The sequence below is a fragment of the Propithecus coquereli genome, unplaced genomic scaffold, assembly GCF_000956105.1.
Source record: "Propithecus coquereli isolate 6110/MARCELLA unplaced genomic scaffold, Pcoq_1.0 Scaffold7, whole genome shotgun sequence".
Lineage (NCBI taxonomy): Eukaryota > Metazoa > Chordata > Mammalia > Primates > Indriidae > Propithecus > Propithecus coquereli.
In genome coordinates this window covers 9,705,615-9,727,836 of record NW_012153062.1, presented here as the reverse complement: position 1 = coordinate 9,727,836, position 22,222 = coordinate 9,705,615, and the positions used below count along the sequence as shown (strand labels likewise).

The 22,222-nt window shown below is 37.7% G+C and overlaps 1 protein-coding gene across 1 annotated transcript; it reads right to left on the bottom strand.

The window, feature by feature from the left end:
* Positions 1 to 2,736: 2,736 nt before the first annotated feature.
* GBP2 (guanylate binding protein 2, interferon-inducible) lies at positions 2,737 to 21,318 on the bottom strand. The gene is made up of 11 exons (XM_012661100.1): positions 21,098 to 21,318; positions 16,241 to 16,449; positions 15,601 to 15,728; positions 14,665 to 14,774; positions 10,630 to 10,829; positions 9,518 to 9,760; positions 8,288 to 8,568; positions 6,785 to 6,997; positions 4,585 to 4,687; positions 4,102 to 4,295; positions 2,737 to 2,958 (listed from the first exon to the last, which is right to left on the bottom strand). The coding sequence occupies exons 2-11, from the start codon at positions 16,428 to 16,430 to the stop codon at positions 2,845 to 2,847; spliced, it is 1,776 nt and encodes a 591-aa protein (XP_012516554.1). The 5' UTR covers positions 16,431 to 16,449; positions 21,098 to 21,318; the 3' UTR covers positions 2,737 to 2,844.
* Positions 21,319 to 22,222: the final 904 nt, after the last annotated feature.

Below are 22,222 nucleotides of genomic sequence, written 5' to 3'. Positions count from 1 at the left end.
CCTTTTTAGGGGGTGATATAGATACTGCGAAGTAGAGATTCCATGTTGGTTTAGATTGAGGACACCAAGTTTGGAGCTCTGGGTGTTGCGGTTCTACATGGGCTGAGCTTGCTGGCAAATGAAGTTGTCATAGAGAAAGCAGATCAAAGAGATGGTGGTGTGATACATTGTTGTGGCTTCTCCTACCACTTTTGAATGAAAATTAGGACCACATTGTGAAGTTCCTCCAAAATTTTTATTGGCGTTGTAATGGATATAGTAGGTCAATATAAATTGATTTATGAATAATTAATATATTTATTTCTTAGCTTCCATTTTTGATTATTGTTTCTTGGTCTATTTATTCTAAACTCTTTTTAGTTTTATTATTTGGTAGTTTTCTAGGTCTCTATTCAATTCAAATTTTATGATCAGTTTACTGATGTATTTAAAAATTTTTAAATTTATATTATAATTGAATATTTCAAGTGCCTTTTGTTGACCAGAGATTGTTATTCTACAACAGAATTCCTCCAACAGGCAGATTCTGTCATAATGTTGAGTTCTATATGCACACAGTGTTTTAAGTGGCTTAATTTGCATAATTTGTGATATCCCATGACCTTTCAATTCATTCTTCTATGTTATTCTATAGCTAGTCCACTCTTCTAGTATACTGGACTTTGTCGATCTGTAGGAATTTGTGGTGGTGAGCTACTTCTATGTATGAAAAGCTTTCAATATTTATTTTTTTTTAAATAATCACTGTGCTGTGTAAATATTTTTATTGATTTCAAATGGCTTTTTAGTTAATTCTCTTGGTAGAATATTGTTCCCTCCTGTTCAATATTTTCAGTAACTTAAGAAATTGCTCTCTCCCTTTGTCTTTTTTTACCTCCTCCCTAATCAGGGAAGTAGCAGAGCCATATGATTTAATTGTATCCTTACTAGAATAGCCCATTTTTCAAGGGTAAATGAAGGAAATGATTAAAGGGAATTTTTGTCAGTGAAGCTGTAAATAAACCAAATACCATTCCCTATAAAAATGACTTCCAGAGAAGTGGGGCACTTTGCTGATTTACAACATATTTCCTTTCCATACATGAGTTAATGCTGTGTTGTTCTCCTGACGCTTGTCTGTCCTAAAGAGAGGTCTTAGCTCTTGCTTTAACAGAGTTGGTATTAAAGAAATATGTGGGAACACTGCTAAGAAAGTCTAACCCAGGCCACCAATACCCACATAGATCAGAAGCACTAGCACCTTTTGCTATCTTTTCTAGAATGTTCTGGAGTCTTTGCCAATAGATGTCCTGTCTATTCAGCTGAAAACATTCAAATAAACAGGCTCAAGGGAGCAGATGATTGTGTGAGGGCTCAAGAACCTCAGCAAGGAGGGCAAGATTATGGACCGGGAAGGTCAAGGAAGGACCTTCATTTGAAAGGCATTTGCTGTTGGCCTTTGGTAGCCTAAAGAAAGATCACTTGTCAAGAACTTTATTTCTTCCTGCTGTACATGAAAAATGCTTTTTGAAATTATGCAGACCCTATAGTAAAAAGATTTCTAATGGGTTTGTGTTTTGCAGACAGGGAAAAATGTTACAATAACAGAGTGAACTCTCCTAATCTGTCATTCCAGATGTTTTCTCTTGAGAGGCCTTCACTGTGTGGTGGTATTATTCTTGATGGAATAGCTGTAGAGTTTGACTCCCTTCCCCTCCTAATAGTCTTAAAAATTAAATTACTTTTTACTTAAATTTCTGAGAAGATTCTGTTATTTGCTATAAAGAACCCTGAATAATATACCTCCTGTAACAATTGTGGTAGGTTAATGTTTTGTGTTAATGAACTATTGTTGATTTTTCCTTCTGTCATCTGTTCCTGTCTAGCAAGATATTTATCCTGAGTGGCTTTGAGGATATAATGTCATATCAGAGGGGCAGAGAGAAAGATGGAATCAAGTTTTAGGTTTTATAAAACTATAGTCATGGTCCTCAGAGAAATGGAAAGGGATTTCTTTTAAGTTTGAGTCAAAGCATTCCTTTCTGTGACGGTGGAAGTTATCCTCTAAACTCCAGAAAGGAGAAAAGACTAAGAAAGGGAGATTAGATGAGAGCGAGATAGGTGGCCTGGGATGGGGCAGTAATTACGTAGAGGGTTTTCGCAGACTGTGAAGATGGGGCCTCCACTCATACATGCATTCTGGTGTATGCACACTGGAGACCACTTCCTCTGCCAGTATCCAGGAGTTTCATCGGAGCCCACAGACCATGCAGCCTCCACCCAAGTGAGAACTGTACACTGTCTGTACCGTGAAGCCAAGTTAAGTATCCCAGATCTCTCTTATTTGCAGCTCCATGTGATCAAAAAACCACTCGACAGGAGTGATGTTCAACTGTGCCTCATGGTTTTGTTCAGTCATATTTGATTTTCACTGTGTTCACAACATGCCAACCTTATGCTAGGACCAAAGTAAATCCTTGAGTAAGAGCATGGAACTAGTGTACATGACGGGAAAAAAGTCTACCTTGAACAGAAAATGTATGGTATCTCTCCATTGTAAAATGCATCCCAATTTTACAATTTAATATCTCTCTTGAGTCCCTGTGCATGATTTCAAATATAGGATCCAGTTAAAGATCACACTAATAATTAGTACTATAAATAAGCATGAATTGAATTGCTCTGTAGGTGAAACATTGGCTTTATAATTAAACTTCACTTTGCAAATTTTACAGCTCAACAAAAATGTAAGCATAATGATTTCAAGTCAAGTTTAGTGGCTGTTGTTCGGTCTTCTGAAGTTGCTCATTCAATTTGTTCCTTTGGGAGAGGAAGCTGGGTAGGGAAATTGTGTTTCTTCAATTTTTAGAGTATGATACAAGATGAGCCCGATGATGTCCTCCTCTGGAGATCCTGGATCTCCTTATGAAGTTTCTGGCTCTCATTCCGGAATCCCTCCTTGAGAAGTCGTTCCTGTTCCTGAAAGGGAAAGTGGAGACTAAACTCATATGGCTTGACACATTTCCCATATTTGCCAAATTAGTTTCCGTTTTGATACTTATATTGATCCCTCAAGAGCTTTTGACACTCTTTCGTAAAATCCTTTCTTCCTTTAACTTCCATTGTATCATTCTTTCCTGAGTCTCTTATACCTGCCAATAAATTTTCTGGTATTTCTTTAGCTTCAGAAATGTTGTTGTCTTACAGTCTATAAAATAGTGTTGACCCAGAATTTTATTCTTGGGTCTTTTCACCCACATGCAACATAGTCTTTCTGAAAAAACCATTGCTTTCCTTGTTTTTTTTTTTTTTTGCTTCATCTCTGATCTATATATTAATAGTATGAACTCTCAAATATATATCTAGGAAGGTATGAAAGATGGGTGATTTCCAGCTGGAAGGTTACTATATAATTCAGAATCAGGGCAGATGTTTAATCAGTGAATTTAGTACAAGTCTCTGTAATTTTGGTGGCAGGGGTAACGAAAATAAATTAAGGAGATCAGGGCCTGCAGTACCTCATAGGGAATTTCTGGGCCAACATCCAGATTCAACATAGATGCAAAGTAGAGTCTGGAGAGCAGGAAGGTACTAGAAACATGGGCACTTAACCAGTGTGCTTAAGTGAGTAGATGATAAAGGAGTCTTTCTGCTCATTTCAGTGCTTTAAGAGACAAAGTCACCAGGTATGGCAGACACAAAATCACTATGGATCCCACTCAGAAAAGACATGCTGGATATGTCACCAGGCAGTCTGATGAAGAAAAGTTACTTATTGCTCATGAAATTATAATTTTCTCATTTGTCAAATGAGAAAATAATAGTTCCTCTGCCATTGGATAAGGATTTGATCTTGGAATGCCTATAAAATACTCCTGGAGTGCTTAGTAATGAATAGCTACTGTTTATTGGTGACAGCATAATGAAAGATTTCATGGGATTTTTATCCTGCAGGTAAACAGCCTTTAGTCATCCGATGGCCAGGGTAAAAGCAGTTAGGGAATGAAAAATGTAGTAGAGTTTCTGGGTGAGAAAGTTTTTTGGGGAGGCATTAGGTTCTTGCCCTTACACTTTTTGATTTGGGACACTGGAAGAGAACATTGAGATGATGCAATGGAATACCTGAAGTTTAAGACCTATTGTCTTCTCCTGCTCTGCCAGCAACTGGGCTCTGTCTTTCTCCATCTTCTCAGTCAATTGTCTCACATGTTCCTGATAGCTCTTCTCCTTCTGTTCCATCATCTGCTCATTCTTCTTTTGCATTTCCTCCAACCTTTTGTTTGCGGCTTCTGCAGATTCAGCCTTTATGCGTTCCACTGAAGAAGAAAAATAAGCAGAGAAATATGAATAATAAATCGCATGTGTTCCTTTTGCCTTTCACTCTTTTTTGTTTTATTCTCATGTCATTGAGAAAACTGGTTGTAATTTTTCCACTGAGTAACAAGAAGAGAGATGACCATATATACCAGTTAAGAAAAAACTATCATAGAACTAGGAATGATAGTCGCTATTCCTTCTCTACAATAATAACTCCAGGTGGCCAATATTGCTAACTAACATTTCTAGGGCTTTCCAGCCATCTGGAGTGCTTTCAGTTGTTCTTACCTTCAATCTCTTTCTCCTTTTCTGTGAGTGACTGATCAGTCTGTAGAAGTGTATCAGCCACATCCTCCTTGGACTCCAAGTATTTTTTCAGCATCTCTTCTGCCTAGTTACACAGGAAGTTAGAATGAGGAAATGAAGACTATGGGTTAAGGCAAAACCCTGCAATATATATGTTAATTCAATGTATTAAATAATTTTACCACCCATGTAACAATTCACTTTGCAATTCAAATAGCATTTCAAATTTAGCAGGTCTAAAAGCCAACTCTGGATCCCCCTTCAAACCTGTTCCTTTCCAATCATCCCAATTTTAATAATTAGGAACTCTATTCATCTAACAAAATCCTTGATACCATCTTTGTCTCATACCTCCTATGTACAATCACCTGCTAACTGTGTTGGCTTTTGCTTCAAAATACAGCTAGAACCCATCACGTGTCACCTGCTCCATCCAAACACCCTAGTCCAAGCAACATCACCTCTAGCCTGGACCATTGCTACAGCATCGGAATTGGTCTCTCTGCATCCACTCTTTCTTCCCTACAGTCTATTCTTCTCAGAGAAGCCAGAGTTTTGCTATATTATTTTAAGAAAGATCACACCACTCTTATACTCAAAACCCTCTATTGACTTTCCAACTCATCAAAATAAATTCCCAACTTCTCTCAGTGGACTTCAACACACTCCCCTATCTGGCCTCTGTGTTCTGACCACTCTTCTGACCCTATCACCTGCCAGCCTCTCCTTGGCTCACTGCCTGCTAGCACATTAGCTTTTTTGCTATTCCCAGAATATAAGCCAATTTATTCTTCTGAACCATTTCTGTTGCTTGAAATTTTCTTCCCCTAGAAGTCCGTTGGCTCACTTCCTAACTGCTTTGAAGATTCTGCTAAAACTTCACTCATCTCAGAGGCCTTTTCTAAGAATACATGCACAAAATTGTTCCACATTTCCTTCCTCTTCTCTAACCGTATTCTGCTTTTTTATTCTTCAGAGCTTTTTTGTCACTTTGACAGGGACTGCTAGAGTCATCCTAAATATCTCTTCTCTTCTGTGTACTTGTAACAGAACTCTGATTTTTTCCTAGCTAGGCGCATGGCAGATCATAATAATATACTGTCTTTTCTACTCAACATCCCTTATAGCTTGGCTGCCCATAAGATTAAATTGTGGCCAAAAACATGCAATCAGAAATGTTATATAGTACTTCTCAGAAACCTCTGAAAAGGGAGTTAACTCACAGCACTTTTACTCTTCTGTTTTTCCCTTTTCCTTTCCACCAACAATGTGGAACCAGAGGCTGAAATTCTAAGAGCCATCTTAGAGCATAAATTGACCTTGAAGATGGAAGCCATGTGCTAAGGGGCTGGAATAGGACAAAGGGAGGGTTCTGGGACCAAGACAAATGTGGAGTCATCATAGCAGCACTGGGCTCCCTCTTCCTGACTTCTTGTGAACAAGAAAGAAAGAAACGTTTATGTTTTTTAAGCCACTGTTTTTTTTTTTCCATTTTAAATAATATATAGCCAAACCTAATTCTAACTGATATAACCTGAGTATATCAGCATTGAAGAATTGTTAAGAGCACAGATTCTGCTACCTGATCTTGCATTCAAGCTGTATTGCTCATTACCTGGGTGACACAGGGTGAGTCTGTACTTCTCTGTGCCTCAATTATTTTTATAAAATTGGGATACTAAAAACACATACTTTGTAGGATTGTCATGAGCATTAAATGAATTAAGCTCTTAGCCCAGTTCCCGGAACACAGTAAGTGCTATCTAAGAATTAACTGCTGTTATTATTATTTGTCAGTAAGGTATAATTTGCTTAGTGTCTGTAAGTACTTTGAAAGAACTTGGTCTTTGTTTTTTTTTTTTTTTTTTTCTTAATTGCTCTATCCCCAGCAAGTTGACAAGTGCCTGGCATGCAATTAGGCCAAAATAAATAATGATTGAATGGATAAATAAATAAATGAGTAAATTCCACAAACATTTTTTGAGGGCTCAATCTGGGCTTCCAGTGAGGAACTTGGTATCTATCTCATGGTAGCCTCTCTTATTGAATGAATCAGCAAATGAATGAACAAAAGGCAGAGGTCCTACATACCAATGACAGTGCCATTTTTTTTTTGTTTCCAGTGGGGTTGAAAGAGGCTCCTTAGCAAGTCCCCAGAAATGGTACCCACTGCGTAGTTTACCTGTATTCCCTTTCCGGGTGCCTGATAGTACTTATTCTTCAGTTCCTGCTTCTTCTGAATAAAGAGATGGTAACCTCCTGGTTTAGAAAATGTCCCCTGCTTCACATCCTCTTCTAGAGGGCCAAAAATATCCTGAAGTAAAGCCATGCAATAATCTGATGATGCTTTCAAATTCTTCTGACAAAAGTCATCTCGCTTTGCTTCCAACTGGGCCTGTGAAGTTACAAAATACACAGATGATACAGTAAAGCCATGAGGATGGTAACCACACATAGACTACTGGGAGGTACTTCTCCCGCAGAGATTGTGGCATCTAAATAGGGCCACATTCCTCAGCTTCCCTAAGACAAGTGCTAGATGCAAAAATGTGTCTGCTTCTCTGTGGTTTTCTGAAGCTGCTTTCCCTGTTTTCCTGCTTCAGAGAATGATTCTCAAAGCACAGACACTGCTTCATATGAAACTTTCAACTTCAAGTCTTTAATTTCTGGGATGGTTCAGAGCACCAACACTGGAGTCAGGCAGGCCTGCACTACCGCGTTGTAGCTTTGTGACATTCAACTTTTGTGAACTGAGGATTCCTTGTCTGTACAACAGGGGGATAAATAGCTATCCTAGACTTCTTGGCAGGATTATATAAGGTGATGTAAAATATTAAGCCCAGGGATTTTCCCAGAAGTGCTCAGTAAGGGGTAAATGATTATTTACTACATTCACTAATGTGATAATATTTTTGTGTATTTTCTCAATCTAGGGCTAATGAAAGTAATGAAGATTGTACCAAAAGTATTTTTCAGTATTTAGAAAGTCTAATAGAATAGCACATTTACGTACATTAACTCAGTCAAGATAATTAGTATCAAGCTTTTTTCTTCCTTAGCTTGAAAGGGTGCTGATCGTCTGCTGACACTGACTACCTAGCTTCACCAGAACCTCTGACTGCAGCAACCTATCATTTACACAACCCTGCCTTGCTAGCCAGGGGAAAGGTTTTCTCTTGTCAAGTGGTCATTCTTCAGGCAACAATACTTCCTTAACTTGGAATGAGGCAGACTTTAAAAACATTCTCTAATAAAAGTCTTCCAACTGGTTTCTCTTTCTTGGTCTTCTGAATGTTTTACCGTTGACTTACATTAAGAAAAAAATCAACAAATTTTTAGGATTATTTTTAAAATAATTGAATCCCCATGAAAGCAATGCATCTTGTCAACTTTAAAAGAAAAAAGTAAAATAATCCTTTATAAATGCAGTTGTGTGATTTACTTATTTGCTTCAAACATGGTAAAGGAGTGGAAATGAACAAAAAAATGGGTTTTTACAAAATATTTTGGCTAGTTATGGTGCCATTTTTTGTAAGTCTAGACTACACATATCCTAATCTTTTAATAATGATTATAAATATGTACACATAGCCAAGTGCTACTATTTTGGGATCTAGAAAGAATTACTCTCCTCAAGAAGGGCCCATATTTTTCTGCCTTTCATGACCAAGAACACCAAATATACCCATAATTCCTTCTGGAACTTTTGGTCCACATCCTTGAAAGAGTTCTTCATGAAGACTTCAACGGCCTCTCTCTCACTGGCCCTGTGCAGGTCCAACAGCTCCTGGAGGGTCTCTGTGGGCAGCTCCACCTTCTGGCCCATCTGCTGGTCATAGTGGGCAATGGCCTTTTTCACTGCGGCCAAGTTCTCTATCTGGGCCAAGGCCAGGACTGCGTTCTCCATGCAGGGCAGATCCCCACTGCTGATGGCACTGACATAGGTCACCACCAGGCTCTTTAGACCTACAGAAAGGAATTTAAAAAATTGTGAGTATCAGTTGGCGGACAGAGTATTTTGTATGCTGTGTCACAAATAATGGTTTCAAGGATTTTCTGAGAAAGAATAGTAATAAAATAATTTCTTAACTGCTATGTACAGAGGAAATTAAAGATACTCTTTTCTCCTGCTTGTTTCACCCAAAAGGAAGATGTTGGAATGCAAAGATTACATTAAGGGTATTTTGAGGCTTAGATATCAGGTCTAGGTCTTTTCTTACCCTTCCTGTCTCTCATCTCTCCCTGCATTCCTTTTTTCTCTTCACTTCTAATTTATTAAAAAAGTCAAGGAAAAAACTTAGCCTTTTTCATTTTTATTTTCTTTGGTGGTGCAGGCCACTAGTCTTGTGTTTGGCTTAGGTAAATTGGTCATCAAGATATTCTCTTATCAGAGCCACAGATGGGGTGACCAACTCATCTGGATTTGCCCAGGGCTTTGCTGGGTATAGCACTGAAAGTCACACATCCCAGAAAAACCCAGTCTCAGGCAAATTGAAGTGGCTGGTCACCCAAAAGGAGATAGTTCCTTGTGATTCAATCCTGGACCTTCTCTTTATATAATTTTAACTACCATGTATGTGGATGACTGGTGAATTTTGTTTCCTGCCTTGATCTTATTTTTAAGTTTTGGATTTGTATATTTAATGTCTGTACAATATCTCTTACTGTATATATCAGAAGAAACTCAATATTAAATAATCCAAATATAAACAACTTCATCCACTCTGAAAAATGATTCCTCCTCCTGATATTAGTATCTCAGCAAATAACACATCCATTCAAGCAGTTTGTTAAGCTTGAAACTCTGGAGACAGGTTTGGCCCTTCCTTCTGTTTATTCCCTCTTTTGCTTTCTTATCTTCTACAATGGGCAGAAGGACAATCTAGGTATGAGGTGGGCAGAGAGAGCAACTCACGAGGGCCGTTGACTGTGATGCCACCTGAGAGAGTTTTGGCACTGGAATGGCTGAGGATGTAGGAATAGAATTCTGCAACTTGTTCTTTGAATTCAGGGTTCAGATCTTCCTCCTTTAGCTGTTCCAGGTGGGCAAGGTACTTCCTGTGAGCAGGCCGGTCGAAAATGAAGCACTTCTTCTCAGGGAAAAACTTTCGGATACACAATCGAGGCTCATTAAAGTTTTTAATTTTTTGATCATTACCTGCAGGAATGAAAATTAGGGGTGGTAAAACTTCAAACTGAGTACTTCAAATATATGATCCTTCAATTCTATCGTTTTCACAAAGCCTATGTAAGCAGAAAATTAATGATAAAGGAGACATTTTTAAAAATTAAATTGGTAGAGAAAGAAAAATCTTTTTCCAAGAAGAGGGAAATAATGCCACTACTAGGGATCTACTCAAGGGAAAAGAAGTCATTATATCAAAAAGACACTTGTACCCAAATGTTTATCACAGTACAATTCACAATTACAAAGATATGGTATCAACCTAGGTGCCCATCAATTGATGAGTGGATAAAGAAAATGCAGTATATGTATCATGGAGTACTACTCAGCCATAAAAAGGAATGAAATAATGTCTTTTGCAGCAACTTGGGTGGAACTGGAGACCATTATCCTAAGTGAAGTATTTTAGGAATAGAAAAACAAATACCACATGTTCTCATAAATGGGAGCTAAATGATGGATATATATGATCATAAAGTGGTGTAATGGACATTGAAAACAAATAAGGAGGGAGAGTAGGAAGAAGAAGAGGAATAAAAAATTACCTATTGGCTACAATGTATGCTATTCTGGTGACAGGTACACTAAAAGCCCTGATTTCAGCATTACACAATTCATCCGTGTAACAAAAAACACTTGTAGCCCCTAAATCCATTGAAATAAAAAAATACTATTTAAAATAGAATTCCATTGATTTAGTCAAGCACTATTTTCATTTCCACTAACAGAACAATCAAGAAAACACAGTTACAAAATTATAACCTTCAGCATCTACACAGGAATGGCCATTCTGATATTGTTTTCTCTGTATTTTTACCCAATCAAACATCAGGCCCAATAACCTGGTTTTAGCTTCAGTGAATGCTCCAAGTACTCATCAGCAGAGATGGGTTGTCCATTTACTTCCAGTTCCAGGGAGAAATCTCTGAGAGTCCACACAAATGCCGGAAAGAAGCTCACAAAGTCAGCTGAGTCCTCTACCTTACTGCTGTTACCAGGTGAGGAGTTTGCCCTGATTCGATCTGTCAGCTCTGTCACATAGCTGAGATGCTGAATTAAGAAAACTGTAGAAAAAATGTCACTTTTTATACTACATTTTATCCCAGTACTTACCTAAACTAATTTGTTTTCTCTTTATTAGCTGATTCATTCATTCACAAACATTCAATCACAGATTTCACTCATTCACAAACATTTATTAAGCACCTACTATGAAACAGGCACTGTCTTAGGCACTAAGATTATTACAGTAAATGAGACAATGCTATCATTATAAACTTACATTTTGATGATGAAGACAGACAATAAACAAGTAAACAAATATAATAAAATCTCCGATATTGACAACAATTGTCTTGAAGGAGAATGAACTCAGCAAAAGTTTAGAGAAAAACTATGTGTAACTGTATGTGGTGCTGCTTTATGTAGTTGTCTAGGTAAATTCTTTCTGAGATTGTAATTGAGAAGTGATCTGAATGAATTGAGGAAGCCAGCCATGCACAAATCCATTGGAGGAACAATCCAGACAGAGGCCACAGAACCTGCAATCCTATAGACAGGAAATTACTGAATGTGTCCAACATATATTGAATATCAAGAAATCCAGAATGGTAGGGCAGAAGTCTTAAAAGAAATAGGGGTCAGAGTCGGGCCCAGTGGCTCATGCCTCTAATCCCAGCACTTTGGGAGGCCAAGAAGGGAGGATTGCTGCAACCCAGGAGTTCAGGGCTGCAGTGAGCTATGATTACTATGATCACACTACTGCACTCCAGCCTGCCAGGTGACAGAGGTGACAGAGCAAGCAAGACACTGTCTCAAAAAAAAAAAGAAAAAAAAATTGAATAAGGGGGTCAGAACATAAACCAAAGTAAGAAGTTTGAAATTTAATCAAAACTTAATGAGAAGCCATTGGTAGGTTTTGAATGGAGAGAGGATATGATTTTTTTTAAAGATCATACTGGCTGGCAATGCATCTGTGTCAAGTGTGTAAGCAAACAAAACAGTTAAGTAGCTGAGGAGATAAACAAGATGAGAGACAGTGGAAACTTAGATTAGAGGAAGGGTGGGAAAGACTCCATTAATTTAGCTGTAATCAATAAGGCCGCATTCAAGAAACTTCAATTAGATATACTTAAAATTGTACCTTATTTTGTAAAAATCTAACTACTATGTACTTAATAATTTCAAAAAATGAAAACTTTGGTAATTTTAAAGTTAACTAACATTTTAATGACTTCGCTGTGTTTGCTTTTTGTTGAAAAGCATTTGAATATTTGGTTGCAGCAGAGAGGTCCGCAGTTTCAGTTGATCCTGTAGATGGGTATCAGTCATTTGTGACCTTAAGGGCATCTTGATTTGGGTTTGGTAAGAGAATGTAGATTCATAGCAATAAATCGTAGAAAAGCAAGAAAGCATTTTTCAGGAATGTTGCCAAAGGCATGGATATTCAACTGCATTTCTCCATATTTCAACTGGATCTTTCTTAGCACTTAAAGATGACTTTAAAATGTCATTTACTAAGAGCTCAATCAATTCTATCCATAGTTCTTTAGGTGCCTTGGTGATATCAGCTAGGTGAGGCTGAAATGCTAATTTGAGTGTGATGTCATGATTCTCAAAGTCAGTGAACCCTTCATTGTACTCTCCAATTAATAGGTCTATAACAGCTGCATATTCTTCAAATGATTCATATATATCATCCTGCTCATCAATGACCTTTGTTAACAGGGAAAATGTTCATCCAAAATTTCCATTCGAAGTATTCTTTTATAAAAAGAGAGAGCTATTTTTGAAACGCTTGGATTTTTGGCCACATATCATACATAGGCTTAGTTTTACCTTGCAAAGAAATATTCAAGTTGTTTTGATTTGACATGATATCACACAGAAATACTGCATTCTTATAGAAATCTTCTTTCAATAATTCACATTGCTGATTTTGTTCTTCATGAAATTTAACTATCTGTTGTCGCAGAGATAAAATTTTGGCTAACACCTGTCCTGGTGATAGCGAATGCACTTTAGAATGATGCAGCAAATCCACACGGAATACCTCATCATTCAACTTTACCATGTTATGAAACTGACTATGCTGTGTTGCATTTGTGCGAATATAGTTAAAAATACTTACAACTTGTTGCAAAGTGTCATTTAAAATAGTAGCTTTAGCACAGAGATTTTGCTGATGCAAGATACCATGAAAAGAAATGAGAGCATCTGGATTTGTTAATACATTTTTAATCTGTACAATAAGTCCTTCATGTTTTCCTGTCATGGAAGGTGCACCATCTGTCCACACGCTCACTAAATTTCCAGTCCAACTTCATGACATTTATTTTGAAAGTTGTTGAAAATATCTATTTCCTGTGTTCTGCTCACAAGAGTGTCCAAAGCCAGTAACTTTTCATAGCAAAGAAAATCTTCCATTATGACCCAAATGAAGTATAAAGGTTGCATTGAATCAGTAGTATCAGTTGGTTCATCCTAAGTGATTAAATAATATATATTTTCCTTTCGAAGTATTGAATAAAGTTGTTTTGTTAAGTTGAAGGCTAATTCATGCTGACAATCAGTTGTTGTTCTCCTTGAAGGAGACAGTTGTTTGTACTTTGAAACATTATTGGGCTGTAAGTATCCAACTTCAACAATGATTCTTTCACAATTTCTACATCATTGAATGGCTTCCCCTTTTTCATGAGTATATAAGCTACTTGATAAGTTACATCAGTGGCATTATTTCCAGGTCCTATTGCTTTTGCTTTTCGTCTTTTAATTTCTGCAATACAACCTTTCATGTCTCTCCCTCTAATTTAAAATATATGTGGTCCTTATGAGTGTTACAATGCTAATAAGCATTGACTTTCTTTAATGTTGATATTGCAGTACCACCAAGCAAGAAAATTGTTTTATCTTTAGCAGATACAAGATAATACTGCAATTCCCAATTCTCATTTTAAAAAAGTTTTCTTTCTTTAGCATTCTCTGTTTAAGCACACAGAATTAAAAAATACTGTGGAGCTGTGCATCTATTCACAAATTCCACTTCCAACAGAAACACAGCACACCAATGTCAAAAACTGATAACAAACTGGTGTACTCGACCCCCATAAACTCTCGCCAACCAGCCTTGTATTCGTGTGTGCGGTAGTGGCGCCAGTCAGGAGGGAGAAGTTAGAACGAAATCATGAGCATAACAGCCATCAGTTTAGCCCTTATGGCTTACTAATGTTCTAGTTGTGCCAGTAAATACAGGAGAATTATTTTGTTGAAACTTATTTTATTCTTTGGTATTTTAAATACATTCATTTTAAAAATAAAATAAAAATATAAAAGATGAACAAAATGTATTAATAAAAATAAAAGGACTTGTTCTATAAAATGTGGATTCAGTCAAAAGTCCTCACTTAAGGACCTACAAGGCCACAGGTTTCCCACCCCTGGGACCTAAGACATGCAAGGTTTGGGAGAAAAAAATAATTACCACATAAGACCACTTGAGAGGTCTGCAGAGGAAATAACATCTGTAGAGTACAGCTAGGTGTCAGAAGGCAACATTTAGAGAAGACGATAAGAATATAGAGATGTGTGGACGTGAGAGCATAAGTTCTAGAGAACGTTGAGGATTTGGACGTGGACAGGAGATTAAGTCAGATCGAGGATGTACAGAATCTTGTGTTGCTGAGTTTCTAAGAATATGTGTGACCAGGAAGGTTTGAACTTCTGGCAGAGACTGAGGTAAAACAAGATGTTGAGCATAACAGGATCCATTAAAGAGGAGACTTATCTACTTCAGTACTTGCTTGGCTCTGTACCTGGTGAAAAAATGAAGCTGTTCATTTTTAGATTGAATGCTGTTCTAGACCACAATAAAAGGATACTGCAGTTGGTCCATGGCCTGCTGGTTGATGGTTCCCATGCTATTGTACACGAAGGTGCTGCTCAGGAGGATGGCCAGGGCAAAGATCCAGGAGTCATTCTGGTTGTCTCCCTGGAAGTCAGGGTAGAAGCCACATGGAAGAGTGACTAAGAGAATGTGCTGTCAATTCAGATAGGTGCAGACTGAACCCCAGCTCTGTCTCTCGTTAGCTGTGGAAACTTAGGTAACTCACTTCCCTACGCAATATTTGTTTCCATCTTTAGAATGAATTTATAATATTCAATGCATGACGTATAATTTAAATAAGCCATCATACATAACTTGTATGTGATAGTGATAAATACACAAGCACTTGATTAGCAGTAGCTATTTTGACCAGCTACTAAAGTTCAAACTGGTATCCTGAACTTAGTGTATGACTCTCTTCCATGTCCATGACACATCACAGTAAGAAACACTTTAGACAGTGATTAAAATAAGCTCCTTTAATAAGAGTTTTCTGTGTCCAAGAATTGTATAGTAGTAATACATTATCCTTAGTGAATAAAGATGTTAGTAGATCTTAAGCTTTGCTTCTCTTTCTAGTAGTGCTGCTGTGGATGTGAATATTCTTACCATCTTTCAGGGTCCCCACTGTGAAAAGTCAGACATGTGTGTAAAATGTCCAGTGAGGTTTAAAGGTGCCTTCAGTAGCCTCACCAAAACATATTACCATAACATGAAAGAAACAACTAAAAATATCAGTAGCCATTATTTTATGGGTTGATCCGTAATTAATCAATTGGATTTACTATCTACTCTCAATGTTTAAACCAAGTAAATTAAAAAATAATACATTAATATGATTAATTAGAGCCATAAATCAAGGAGTAGGAGTGATCGTGCAAAGAAAGCTATTGATCTGACATATGTAGAATTTAAAAGATTTACTTTTTACCTTCTCTACATCTCCCAGGCCCTCAGTGTCCAGCAGAACTAAGGTGTGGTCTGGCTTCTTGGGATGAGGCACACACCACATCCAGATTCCCTTGGTGTGAGACTGCACCGTGGAGCCCAGAGAGAAGCCTGTGAAGGAGAGAGGGGGTAAGACAGGAAGGAGATTAAACAGCAGATACTTCTAGAAATTGGGAAAATAGTGAACATAATCAAAGTTAAAAGAGATAAAAGAAACTACAACCAATATTAATCTTAATTATAATCCTAGACATAGGAAAACTAGGTATCCAACACAGATCGAAACATTCATTTTTCCTTAAATTTCAGTGGAAGCTTGTTGTTGCTACAGCAACATTTTAGTAAATGTTTTATGATCCATTATTATGTAAGCTAATTTTTCATTAACACCATATTTCTTCCAGAAAGGCACATTTATATTCTTAAATGGGAAAATGAAGGTAAAGTGGGAAGAGTGAGTTGACTCTAATCTTCCAAAGTGAATTAAAGAGCCATGATGGATTGAAAGTTAGTTTTCAATATTCATCCCCAACTCTAACTTCCTCTCCTCACACCCCCACAATGGACGCTGACAGTGTGACTGCACAGAGGGGACTCATGTAGCATCTACTGGTGCCACTCACCCTTTTTCTGCCCAGCCAGCTTGTTCATCAGGTAGGATTTGCCTGTGCGGTAGAGGCCCACGATAGCCACCACCACCACAGGTTGGGTAATGGCAGACAGCGTCTTCAAGGCTTCCTCATTAGCCACCAGTTGCCCTTTAGTGTTCTCAATGAGGCACACCGGGCCTGGCATGTGGATCTCTGAGGCCATGTTTATGGTGTTCCCTTATCTGCAAGGCAAAAGATGAAATGTAATTTCTAGTTAGCCAAGCTGAACCTCGCAATATGGACTAAATTTTTGTTTTCTATCCTTGAACTTTGTTTTTTGTACATTTAAAAATGCCTTGTCTCCCTTTAAGACTGTCCTATAGACTGTTCCACTGGATCTCTCTAAGATAGCTTTACTTGGAAAGTTAGACCTACAGAGAAGATTCACAACAGGTATGGAGAGTTCCCGTATGTCATTTCCCCAGCTTCCCCGTGTTAATATCTTACCTAACCAGAGGTAGGTAAGAGAACAATTACTGAAACCAGGATTTTATTATTGATACAATACTACTAACCCACCCACCTTATTTGCATTTCAGCAGTTTTCCCCTATAGTCCTCCTGCTCCACGATCCAATCCAGGGTCCCTCATCGCATGTAGTCATTATCTTTCCTTAGTCTCCTTGCATCTTTGATAGTTCCTTATTCTTTCTTTCTCTTTCATGACCTTGACATTTTTTTTTTTTTTTTGAGACAGAGTCCGGCTGTGTTGCCTGGGCTAGAGTGCCGTGGCGTTAGCCTAGCTCACAGCAACCTCAAACTCCTGGGCTCAAGCAATCCTTCTGCCTCAGCCTCCCGACTAGCTGGGACTACAGGCATGCGCCACCATGCCCAGCTAATTTTTTTCTATATATTTTTAGTTGTCCAGATAATTTCTTTCTATTTTTTAGTAGAGACGGGGTCTCGCTCTTGCTCAGGCTGGTCTCGAACTCTTGAGCTCAAACAATCCGTCTGCCTCGGCCTCCCAGAGTGCTAGGATTACAGGCGTGAGCCACTGCGCCCAGCCTGACCTTGACATTTTAGAAGAGTACCGGCCTGTGATTTTGTAGAATATCCCTCATTTGGAGTTTTTCTGATGTTTTCTCATTATTAGATTGAAGTTACATAATTTTGGAAAGTATGTCACAGAAGTGATGTTCTGCCATTTTAGTGTCTTGGATCAAAGGATTCATTAGGTTGACATGACTTATTTTGATGCTATGATCTTAACTTTGATCACTTGATCACTTTGTTAAGGTACTGTCTGCCAGATTTCTCCACCGTAAAATACTATTTACCACTTTCTCACTAAAAAGTACCACTTGAAGAGACATCTTTGAGACTATGCAAATATAGCCTCATCATACTTTAATATTTTTTTCAGCCACTGTTTTTCCATCCATTGATAATTCTTGCTTGTAAATTATTTACTGTGGTGTTTGACGGAAGGTAATTTTCTATTCTTACTATTCCTTCTACATTTATTAATTAGAGTTCTACTATGAGTGAGAGTTGTTCCTTCTCCTCCATTTATTTTGTTTACTCATCCAATCATTTAGTTCTATCAGTGTAGACTTACAGATATTTATTTTGCTTTGTGGGTAACACTTTTCTATTATTATTTATTTTGTTACTCAACTTGTCTGAGTTTGGTCATTGAGAGTTCCTTCAAGCTGGGTCTCATGTTCTTTGGACATGCTTCCAGTGTATTTTCAGTGCTTCTTTGCTTTCTGACACCAAAATATATTCCAAGTTCATCTCATAGTTTTCCTGATTCAGCCTTAGAATCATCCATTTCTCCCCCAAATTCTGGTTTCTATCATTACATAATAGTACTTAGAAACCAAAATATCACACTAGGTGTGTTCATTACCTCTAGGCCCTCTCAGGGGAAAAGTTAAAAAACATATGTTTATATACTAGCACATGAATACACACATCTACATTTCTTTTTTAGTTACCCATTTCTATATCCAAGCTTAAGTTTCTTCCGATATTTCCAATTCCAATCCAACACAACTGAATTTATTCAAACTTTTTCCCTTTGTTTTTAACCCTTTTCTATGACTATATAATTGTACATAATATATTTACTTACTCAATTCTAGTATAAAGTAGTTTCAAAGTTATTAATTCATAACTGTGAAAAGTAAATTTGTTAACTAGAGTACATAATAAGTTGACAGTTTTTTTGTCTTTAGTCTTATGCATACAGTTAAAGCACTACATTCTAAAATTGCTTGAAAAATAAATAAATAAATAAATAAAATTGCTTAGTTAGTTATTTCCTTCTCCATTCTCTTCTGTGTGGTTAAATTATTCATTTGTGATACGCTTAGATTCAGCTGTTGGTTGATTTTAAGTATGTATTTATTTTTTGTGATTTTGAAATATCATGGTTCTAAAAGTCAGAGCTTTACAAAAATCTGTGTCTGGAGAAATGTCAGTTCTCCTTCACCTTACCATTCTTTCCCCATCCCAGCTGTTTTTCTATTCTTTCTGTCTCATTCCTACTCAACCTCCACAGATACCCAATCTTGTTAGATTCTGTTTTATCTTTCTTGTATTTTCTTTTCACAAATGCATGTGTGTATTTTCTTGTTCACGTTTTCTAACATGAAGATTACAACGTTTAGGTATATGGAAATCCCTCCATATCAGTTCATAAAAAGCTTTCTCAACCCTTTTGACAGGTATCTACTCAATTATGTGGCTATGCCACAGTTTATTCAATCACTCTTTTATGTATGGATATTCAGATCGTTTCCAGTATTTTGCAGTTACAAACAATAGTGTATGGCCATGAGCCGTGGCTCATGCCTGCAATCCAAGCACTCTGGGAGGCCAAGGCGGGAGGATTGCTTGAGCTCAGGAGTTCAAGACCAGCCTGAGCAAGAGCAAGACCCCGTCTCTACTAAAAAAAAAGAAAAAAAAATAGAAAGAAATCAGCTGGACAACTAAAAATATATAGAAAAAATTAGCCAGGCATGTGGCACATGCCTGTAAGTCCCAGCTACTCGGGAGGCTGAGGCAGGAGGATTGCTTGAGCCCAGGAGTTTGAGGTTGCTGCGAGCTAGGCTGATGCCACGGCACTCTAGCCCAGGCAAGAGAGTGAGACTCTGCCTCAAAAAAGAAAAAAACAAAAAACAAACAAACAATGGTGTAATGAATAACTCTACTAATCTTACCCATGTGTATTTTTATATTGTTGCAGGAGTACCTTCAGGATAGATCCCTACAAGTGAGATTGCTGGGTCAAAAGGTGTGAGTGTATCATTTTGTTAGGTGTTATGAAATTCCTACCCAGAAGGGTGTACCAGGTTGTACCACACGAGCTCATCTTGAATCTCATTTTCCAGAAATAGAATTTTTTCTAGGTGTCTTACATCTTCTGACTTACTTCCAAAATTTCCTTTGGAAGCTTTTCATGTTTACATTTAGATCTTTGGACTGAGCAAGGCTTAACTCTCTGAGCTCACGTACAGAGTAATAGGGAGCCTTCACCTGGGAAATGTTATGTCGAACGTATATCTACACTTTGAGAAGTGGATGCCATCCTAACCAGCCTTAGTCCTGGTTTCTTCCAAATCTGTTCACGGGTGGAGTCTCATCAGACCATGGGACTGAGCTTACCCAATAACTTCCTCCTCTCACTATGCCGGAAGCCCCGAGCTACCACAGTCCATCCTGCCTACCCACTCACTGGTTCTTAATATTTGCTGCACATCAGCATTCACACGATTTTCACTCAAGGCTCATATCTCAAACCTGACACTTAAGTCTGTTGATTTTTGACTCAATTATTTTACCAGATTTTGATCTCTCTGTGTTTTAAGATTGAGTCCTTATTCCCTCCATGTATATCGGTTTGCGTATTACTTGTTTCAAGTAATGAAGACACCATCAGGAAACATTCTCTGATAAAGCAGGGCTTGTTCGTTGTTTGAACTCTGCTGCATATGGAGTATTAGACACACAATTGTAAGTATATCCTCTTTAACCAGGCCTTGATAATTTGATAATTTTGTAAAGTTAAAAGAAGTAAAAACCTTTCCTCTGGGAATACCTTAACTTTGTGTTTTAAACTTGAATGTCTCATTCCCTATAACTTAAGTGATCATGATACAAAATTTATAATATCTTTAGGATACAAACAGAGGCAACAGGCCTTGCAGTTTTCATTCTTATCCTAAAATGAAGAGCTGTTTTCCTCAACTATGGACCTGATTGCGTCTGACTTGCTCTGCTGGCAGTTTATCTGAGTATCTGGCTTCCCACCTCTTCAGGGGAAGACAGTAAAAAAGCCATTTATTTTTCCATGATCAGGACTTATTTCCTCTTACAACAATGGTCCACAGGGAGGCACATTGATAGTTTCATTTTGTAGTGTGAGGTATACCACCATAAAATGAGAATAAATCAACAACTGATTCAGAAAAAGTGGCCGCACAAAGATTTTATAAGCTCCTAATTACAATAACTTGTTGCCTCTTTTTGAAGATTCCCAACTTGCCTATCTTCGTTTACCTATAACTGTAAAGTTTGGCCAATAAGAAAGTGATGGAGTTTGAGTTTATTTAGGTAGATACTCGTAAATAAAGGTAATTTAAGATGGTGTCAAGAAAGAACCTTAAAACCTCCCCACCCCTGTGTAGGCTCCACCTCTGCTGCAGCCTAATTCAACACAGCAGGAGCAGAGGCACTTAAGGGACATGCAGCCCCCTGATGAGACGAGGATTTCATCTGGACATGTGTCCCACAGCAGGCTCGGTGCAGCCTACCTGGGAGATGGCCATTTTAGAAAAACCTCACAGACCTTTACAAATCTTTTCCCATCTCTGCCTAGTCTTACCTGGAAGTAGAGATCCTTTAGAGTTGTCAAGAATGCAGCTTTGATGAGAAGGGTATAAGTCTTTATCCTCTTCCCTCTTCTTCTGAGCTTGGCTGCAGCCCTCTTTTATCTGTTGCTGGAGTTTTGGACTGTAACCAGGCTTTGAAAATGTGATGATTTTACACTTCCAATGCCCTGAGGATTTCCAGAGTTTCTTCCCAGACCTGAGGATTAGACCAATTAAAAAGAAAAGTAACCTCTGCAAAGAAATAGAGTAATATGAAACTGAAAGTAGTAATTTCAGGAAGTAACTCATTTATAATAAAAGGACTCTTTGAGAGCTGTTCTGGTGGGAGGGTTTGACACAATTTCTCAATCAGAACATTGCAATTTTATTATTGGGAGAAATCTTAGAGACTGCTTGCCCTATTAACTAAAGCCTTGAGGCTTTCCAGAGTTTCTTCAGAGACCTGAGCATTAGACCAATTTTTAAAAAGAAAAGTAACCTCTGCAAAGAAATAGAGTAATATGAAACTGAAAGTAGTAATTTCAGGAAGTAACTCATTTACAGTAAAAGGACTCTCTGAGAGCTGTTCTGGTGGGAGGGTTTGACACAATTTCTCAATCAGAACATTCCAATTTTATTATTGGGAGAAATCTTAGAGACTGCTTGCCCTATTAACTGAAAAGTTTCATTGGATCATTTAAAATAATGTTTTTTAAAAAAAATTTTTATTTTTTTTATTTCAGCATATTATGGGGGTACCAGTTTGAGAAGCCTGGGGATGAGAAAGTCTCATGTAATAATTTGTAGGTCCAATGACCTTGAATATTACGCTCATTAGCAGTGGATCTTGTAACTCACGTTTAGTGATGAGGACTGGAAGTGTCCTAAGGGAATGTCCACTTTCGAATTCTTAGCATCTGAGCCACGTCCTGACACTTAACATGTAATAAATAAATGAATGATAATCAGGATAGTACCCATTTATCATACTCTTGATACAGACCCACTGTCAACTTCTTTACATAGATTATCGTATTGTATTCTTATCACAAATACTTTTACCACAACGTTACAGAGAGATTTAATGACTTGTTAAAATTACAGAGCTACTAAGTAAGATCTGAACCCAAGAAGTCTTA